General features: G+C 37.8%; 1 protein-coding gene across 7 annotated transcripts in view; it reads right to left on the bottom strand.

The window, feature by feature from the left end:
- The window catches only part of ARFGEF3 (ARFGEF family member 3), an 85,742-nt gene that overhangs the window by 6,481 nt on the left and 70,994 nt on the right, over window positions 1-8,267 (bottom strand). For 6 of the 7 annotated variants that reach the window (XM_052674412.1, XM_052674423.1, XM_052674431.1 and 3 more), the window contains 6 exons: window positions 8,070-8,246; window positions 7,408-7,522; window positions 6,696-6,798; window positions 5,968-6,099; window positions 4,459-4,589; window positions 256-1,483 (listed from right to left, as the gene is read on the bottom strand). In XM_052674412.1, coding sequence (XP_052530372.1) covers window positions 256-1,483; window positions 4,459-4,589; window positions 5,968-6,099; window positions 6,696-6,798; window positions 7,408-7,522; window positions 8,070-8,246 — 1,886 coding nt within the window. Of the gene's footprint in view, window positions 1-255; window positions 1,484-4,427; window positions 4,590-5,967; window positions 6,100-6,695; window positions 6,799-7,407; window positions 7,523-8,069; window positions 8,247-8,267 lie in introns of those variants that run through there. The other variant, XM_052674443.1, reaches the window with a different exon arrangement.

Genomic DNA, 8,267 nt, shown 5'->3' with positions numbered 1-8,267 from the left:
ACAGAAAAACTCTTGGAAACTGTACTGGTATATACCTGATAACATCTTCCCATAAGATTGATTTTCTTTTGATGGAACAGAATAAGGTTTTTCCAGTGCCAGCTGCTGAAATATTCAATCCTCATCATGATGATTTATTTAGGTAAGGTAGACATCTTATGAAGAGACTGTTATTATTGTGATAAAAGCAACAGAAAAAATACTTTAGATATATTTTAAATTATTGCCATTATTAGCATTCTTTAAGTGTCCTACCTGTATCTGGGCCTCTGCATCCCTGACAGATATATTCAGGGAGCTGACTGTGGATCCTGAGCGTGGTCTCTTCTCTTGTCTTAGAATCTCTGGGCCAGCACTGAATGAATGCCTCATTTGACCTTGGTCTATAAGATGTTGTGGCCTCTGGAGTATGGGTGAGTCCTGCCCTCTGGAGCCCAGGAGCTCCCCTTTCTTTTCCACTTTGACCTCTTTGGTGAAGGATGTCACAGCCTGCTGCTGCTGCTTTCTTTTTTTGTATTCTGTCATGAACTTAGAAATGGTTTTGTCAGTGGCTATGGTGTAGATCTTGTTGCCAGCACTCTCCCACCATTCTTTTTTCCTGTTTTGTTCTTTTTTCTCTGGTTTAGGACTTGAGAGTGGGGGTAGTAGCAGCATTTCTCCACTTCGTGGTGTTAGGCTGTCTCCCAGTTGGTCCCTTATTTGACTCCGGTCATCTTCTGATGGAGTGTCCTTTCCAGACTGCCCTCCAGTTGATGGGGTGGAGGTTTCTGAATGAAAGGATGGTAAAATGAAGAACGGGTCGCCTTTGAACACTGGAGGCTCCTCTGTGTTATTCTCCAGGTCTAGGTGCATCTGGATATAGTTGTTGCACAGTTCCATGCAGAGCTTATGAAGCCGCTTGATCAGCCATCCCCAGTCTGCATTGCTGACAGGCTGTACACTCAGAGATGGTATTCGAGCCCTCCACTGTCTCTTCTCTTTTCCCCGAGGAGGACTGACCTGGGCAGTTTCTTCAAAAATGTCTTCATCTTCTGAAGAGCACTGTTGTGATGAGTCAGTGCTTCTCTCATCGTCCTCAAAGAGGATCTTCTTCACTTGCTCTGCAGTGATGTTCTCCTGGTTTGTCAGGATAGCACAAATCAAAGCATGGAAGTAAATATTGAAGCTCATTGCTGACTGGCGATACAGGTTGGCAGCTCCACTAATGCCAGACACTTTTTTTAGCAAGCACTTCAGCCCGGGCCTGGTGTCAAACTCTCTGGCTGTTCTATAGGAGTCCAGCAGTAAGTCAAAGATGACAGCCAAGTTTTGCATGGAGATGTACCTGAGAAAACCAGCCAACTTGTTTTCTGGTACTTGTATTGTCATTTTCTCCTCTAGGTTAGAAGGGCCTTTAACAAATTCTTCCAGTAAGATGTCATATAAATTCTGGAGCAGTACTTGGTGTGACAGCAAGCTCACCACTATCGTCCTAAAAGGAATACTTGGTAAACCAAGTATAGGAAGGAAAAAGAAATATAATTGTATGTTACATTTTTACTACAAGTCTGCCAGTATTTCATGTTTTAGAATCTAATATGAAGGATATGTGTTAAAGGCCAAAATTTAAGAGCCTTGTTACAAAGAATTGAACGAAGGTGAAGTTATCTAGAATGGTCTTTCAGCCTTCCTGGAAGGGATGATGCTTCCATGCATTAAATAAAATAACTGACCATAGCAAAAGCATTAATGGAACTTTGCAGAGGCAGTATTAAAAAAAGCTCTATTGTGTATTTTATAGATATATAAAATATATATATCATACTATAGCTACAGGTACCCTTAGTATTTTCATACTGCTATAATTAAGTAATTTTTTAAACACAAATTATTCAGCACTTTTGCCCTTGGATCCTAAGTACATCTTCTATTTTTGCTGTTACTGAACTCAAAGCTAAGAATTGCTCTTAAAACTTCTCCACTGGCATTTCAGCAAACCTCAACTTTGCCATGACAAATTGAGGCTTAAGCTGGTTTGCCATTTGCTTTCCATTTCCAATAACGTCAGTGGTATATCTCAAAAATAAAATGCAGAGAACCAACCAACAAAAAAAAAACCTTCAAATTCATCAGCAGTGCAATGGAACATGCAAAGAAGCTTAAGTCCTGGTGAGTGTTTGCGCTTATGATTTCAGCTTGACTACTGAGGTCTTAGCCCTGTTTCTTACATGCAATACTGGGTGATTCCCTCCTGCTGGATGTTGTGAGCAGTTCTAGATCTCACTGATTTTATTTGCACAGGGAACATATGAATGGCAACCTCTCCCAGATGAAGTTTTCAGGTAATTCACTAATAATTGGCAGGCTTACAGGCAGGGGAGGTTAAGAAGTGGGTTGGATTATAGTTAAAGCAAAACATTGGCAGCTCACAAAATTATAAACTGTGAAGCCCATCTTAAGTTAGTAATTATAAACAAGTCTGCATCAGATGAAAGCTGTGATATTTCAAATAGAGTAGATGCGTTGTACGTACTTGTTTAGATTTAGGGAACTGGAAACTGTGAGGGATCACAGTTTAAGTAGCATTATTGCCAGGTGAGGAAAAGACTTTTCACTCTGCTTGCAATACTGAAGTTTTAAGTCTAAGTTAAAGTAAACTTTCAGGTAACTTAAGATGCTCAATTTGAGACCTCTAAAAATCTTATCCTTATGTTAATTGATTGGAAAAGTCAAACACATGGTCCTGATTTTAAAAAAAGAAAAAAAAACACAACTAAACTAAAACAGACAGTCCTGAGACTTTTGAGGGCCTGACATACATAGAAGCCATAGGTCAGAAAGAACAGTGCTTCTAGGGTTAGCTTATCTATGTCAGCTTGCTCACTTACTATAGCTGTAGCTGCCAGTGCTGATATGGCGGTTAAAATTAAGTCTTATTATCTGACAGCAGTACAATCTTGATGATTAACACATACACTGGAGCTCCTTGAGGGGAAGTAGTTTTCTGCTGTAAAAAAATCATTAAAGGCTCTGACTCAGAAAAGCTCTTAAGAGTGCATATAGAATTAAACGTTTACTTATTTCGAGAGACTAACCCCATTCCAAAAGCAGGAGCAGTATGAAGGAGGTCTGCTTTTTTATAACAGCCATTAAGGCAACTTACAAGGACAATTTAAAGTACTAGTCAATTTTAAAATGAACAACAAAACAACAACGACAAAAACCAAAAAACTAGAACAGAACTATAGGTGAAAACACGATGCCAAAGCTGGTTAAGGACACTATTTTCTTATTCTGACTACTTTTTAGGAGGAAGAGCTCCCTTACCCCAGCTTCCTGTGAAACGATGCAGCATCAGGGAAACAAAAGCAAAAAGGAAAAGAGAAAACTCCACTAAGGTTAAAGTAAAACTTCAAAGGCCACAGTTAACTAGCGTGCAAGACTGGCATATTACTGTGCTGCTAGCAAGTAATATGAAAAGTGGTGACACAGTCAACTTTTCAGTCCTGTTTTGGCAAAAAATGAGTATTGCTGGGTAATATTTCCCCATAAGGGAATATGCATTTGCAGTTAGACAAAGAGCAGTATGAGATCATTCAGAGTTTGTATTAATTGCAAGCTGTATTTATTTAAAGACTAACTTCTTGCTTGCATGGTCCTTCCTCCTGACCAACTACAGAAGGCCATCGCATTCTGACTCCTGGTTACAAAACTGAACTATTCAGTTTTGAATGAGAATGCATGAAGTGGTCCAGAAGCAGGTTTGGTAGCTGGTATAAGACTGTTTTACATAATGTATTAAATACCTTGCAATATAAACACAAACCCTGAATGTAGCACTGATTCTTGGCCTTGTGATACTATCATGGTTATTCAAACAACCAAGTGCAAGTGAAGAGAAATTTTCTTTGGCAGGATAAGACTAAGAGTCATGCAGACACGTGGTTTTCTGAGGTGGTAAAATATAAAAGGTTTTCTTTAAAAATAAAAAGTGCCAAGCAAAAACAAAAGTTCCCTAGATTAGCATGTTGACAGCTTTTACAGATTTTCATGCAGCCTCTATATACTGCTCCAATTACCCATTAACCCATTTCAACCTTCTTAATCCAATAATACTGAATTTAAAAGACCAGTAAGAGTAGCAGAAATTATTTCGTTTGCTAGGTATCACTACAAATGTAACAGCACTTTGAAAGCTTTCTTCAAACTGGTATTTTTACACCTCTAAGAAAAAACATCTCAGTGTGAGAAAGGTTTTCCTAATATTTCCCATGAGAATTATTTTCCTAGTTTCATCTACTTTCCTTTACTTTAAAGCTTTGTGTCACCTTCTTCAGGCACTTGCAACCTACCAACTCTTACTATCTATTAGAAGCTTTTTTTTTTTTTTTTTGAAGAGACCTGTAGAAAGGCACAGCCTCTGTTCCCATCTCTGACAATAATTTTACCTTGTTTTTAACAACTCCTGAGATATTTTACCTTCTCTGGGTATGCCCATTTGGTTTCTTATCTGGTGGCAGGTCAATGACGAGCACACACGACTGGGCATGTTCGAATCCCTCCTTGTTGCTAGGGGTCTTTGGGGAGCACTGAGTCTCCAGCATGAAGACCTAGAAAATGACAAATTACATAAAACAATTAGGGTTAGCATGTCTAATGGGTCCATGAAGGGCCTGACAGCAGAATTTCATGAATTGTGAAAGATCTATGACAACTTTTTTTTTTACAGTGATGAAAGGAAGCTACTACCTGTAAGTACCATGTATAGCAAAGACCTGCTTACACAGTTAGCCCATTCCTCCTTGAAAGGTTTGTTATTGGAAGGATGGTTTTCAGCCACAAGGAGACAATGGACACCTGGTTTGTAGTTACTTGGAAGGGAAGTAGGAAAACAACTCTCACTGCTGTAGCTTTGTTTCATAGCTTAGTTGATGTGTCAAATCCTCGCTGAGAGGAACTCAGGCAATTCCTCTGAGGGATGTCTCTTAGAGAAGCCTAACTGCTCCATTTCTTACTTTATGAGCTTTGCCTCTCTAGAAATTTAGTTTTAAAACACTTTTTCTGTTCAAACAATATCTGCCACTGCCATGTTGTTTGTGATCACAAATCCTGAACATCTGAGACATCTCAGATTTTCAAGCAGCATCAGGATATGATTAAGGATATGATTAAGTCAGAAACTGACACTAAACATCTGTTGGCTCTTTTAATCCAGTTGCTTACCCATGCAGAAATTGCCATATAATGACTCAGGTCATTAAGTCCAGTTTGTTGTATTTTAAGGAGCTTGTTTCACACAAACACTTTCTCAAAATGAACAACATTCACTGTAGACAAAAGAACCCTGAGAAGGTTTTCTCCCAGACTACTTAGTTGATTAGCAGTTAGTGATGATTTTTAAATCATTAGTTCAATGTCATCGTTACCTTCTAATTCTTAATAACTTTCTTCTCTCCAATCTATACCCATGTACTTATAGACACACAAAAAAATGTATACTGCTCTTCAAACTTTGATTTGAGAAGTTGAACAAACCTAGTTTTTCTAGTGTAATATCACAGTGTCCTAATTTATTTTTCTTGCTTTTTGAATTAATCACTATTTAACAAAATAGTCAGAAATGCATATGATGTTCTAGATGAGTATTCATTGTGATGCCATTTCCCTTTTTCTGTCAGAAAGGTTTCCACTGATTTATGTTAGTACTGCCTTTTTTAAAGCTATACTACATAACAGGCTTGTAATACTGATCAAATGCCTATGCATCTACCCCGAGCCAAGCCACTTAGAGGGTAAGTTTTAATGTTTTTGTTTCTAGTTTTCATTACTTTTTCTCACTACTACTGTTAGATACATGATAGCCTAGTGATGAAGAAGTCTCATTTGATTTGCTCATAGGGTTTGAGGACAGCTGTGCTAAAAATGTACTCAAAGAAAAACCCCAAGTTGAAAGGCTTCTCCAACTTTCACTGAAATATCAGTCTCTACCTGTTGTGCCATGGCTCTGATTCTCCAATATTCAGCCTCAGCACTCGGCGAGAGGGAGGGGGCTGCCACCTTCACTTCACAGGCGTCTCCACTAAAGCTTTCAGAACCACTGTGGAAATAGCCCAATAGGTTCTATAGAGAAACACAACATCAGACTTTCACTGTGCGTTAAATTAAATCAGTGATTGTAGAACCGTTGAATTTGGTCATCTTTAATACAAAATTCAGAGTGGGAGGGATCTCTCCCAGTTACTATCAATGGACCACCTGCTATTCAGTATTCAGTGTATGTGATACAAATGCAAACTTATATAGTAGTGAACTAAAGGGAATTTTTTTTTGTCACATGGTGGTGATTTGAAAAATAATCTATATGGAGCATGCAGCAACTGGAACAAGTAAGCAACTTTTTTTTCTGTCTACTTTTAACCAATTCAGAAGAACTGGAACAAAAGGTAAGGATTTTCTGCTATCTTGCTGGTGGGGCAATTTAAAGTTATTAATCACTGTTGTCTGTAACGTGCTTCAAAAAAAACATCTGTCTCCATTGTTCATCCAATGCCTTTCACTGTGATTAAATAAATAAACAATGAAAACTAAAACATAATCTTATTTTCCAGCCTCTGTATCCAAAACCTTATGTATGTGTGTGCGCGTGTGCATGTGTGAGACAACTTGTCAAAAGTTAAAGTATAAATAGTTTTGACTGTCAGCAAAAAGGCATTTACCTTTACTGGCTCCAGAGTGGCAGAGAACGCATCCTGCAAGGCACAACATGCAAGTCTCCACATCTCTTCAGTAAAAACAGGACCTGCTGTCACTAATACATACCTAAAAGTAGGCACACAGGAAAACATTACTGTAAGAAATAACTGAACAGTTCTCAGCTGAAATGGGAGAAGGTGGAAAACTAGAGAAAAGGTCCTTTTAGTAGCTAGCTAATAATAATCAGTCTCCTAAGAATTAGTAGTTGTTAGCCTGACCCATTTTTTTTGATATAACGCTGAATTTCTGACTGCTTTTCCTTCAATTTTCCTCCTTAAACAATCATCTCTCCTGAAGAAGAACTATATGTTCTGTAAGTATATAATGGAGTGTTTATTTTGACTGTGATTGCAATAAACTGAAGACTGTAAAGATATCCACTACGCTCAAAGACCTGTGAATTGCCACAGAAAGCCCTTTAATTATTTTTCCTAAGGATTAATTATCGACTAACTGTATATATGCATTGTGCAAATATTTTTACAGGAATGACAGACATAGCAATGTGCAAAACTACAGGTTCTGAAACAGACAGAAAACAGTTAAAAAAAAAAAAAAAAAGGCTGATAAGTCTAAAATAGAGATATATTGCAGGCTTCTGAGATGCTAGCCAACTTAGTCTGTCCACAAGTACTTTTTTTTTTTTTTTTTTTTAATATGCTAACAGATTGTTACCTGATACAAGAGCAGCCGACTCTGGAAATAATTTCTGTTGGTTCTGCTACACAGGCGACCAGCAACTTGAAAAGATCTTTTAGCATAGTATTGATCATATTTTCATAACCAATATCTGTAAGGAAAAGATACAAACTGGTTTTATTTAGCATCATTGCCTTTGCATTGCAATTAAAGACAGTCTTGACATGCTTACTGCAAATCAGAAACTTTGCAAAACCAATTCTTTCTATGTAGATATCAGTAGAGTTCATGTTTTGAAACATGCATCACATCCTATTGAAATGAGAACTGTCCTTTTGAGGTTAATGATTTAAAATGTGTAGACTTCAGTTATACTAGAGAAATTCTGTTAGCTTCTGTTTCTGAATGTTCCTTAAGATTGAAGTCTCATTGTCTTCTTTTGGAAATGAACACTGTGATTATTTAATTTTGAAGTTAGCCCTTGTCTGAGCAACAGCATGGACAAAATAACCTCCACAAATCCCTTTCCAAGTTATATTTTTTCTATTTGTTAATAAAAAAGAAAACAAATTCTTAACCGTCCTCCTCTTGTTTTACACTTGAGCAAACAAAAAAGCAAAGAAATCACCTCCCCAGGTAGCTATTCAGTAATGTGCCATTAAACAACTATCAGGAGATTTGACAGTGTTAGGACATACCTGAGTGTATGAAGTTTTGAATGTGCTCCACTACGAGTTCACAAGAAAGGCCAATGGCATGCTTGAAGTTAGCAGATGCCACATCCCAGTAAGAATGGTCACCATGGCTGCGATGGAGCCAAAGGGACATCGTAGGAAGAAGAAGATGTACAACCGCGAAAATGCCAAATCCTGGGCCTTAAAATAAACACAATGATG

This window comes from Tympanuchus pallidicinctus, unplaced genomic scaffold (genome assembly GCF_026119805.1).
Source record: "Tympanuchus pallidicinctus isolate F22 unplaced genomic scaffold, pur_lepc_1.0 scaffold1, whole genome shotgun sequence".
Classification (NCBI taxonomy): domain Eukaryota; kingdom Metazoa; phylum Chordata; class Aves; order Galliformes; family Phasianidae; genus Tympanuchus; species Tympanuchus pallidicinctus.
Note: the sequence above shows the minus strand (reverse complement) of the source record. Positions and strands in the feature narration are given on the sequence as shown.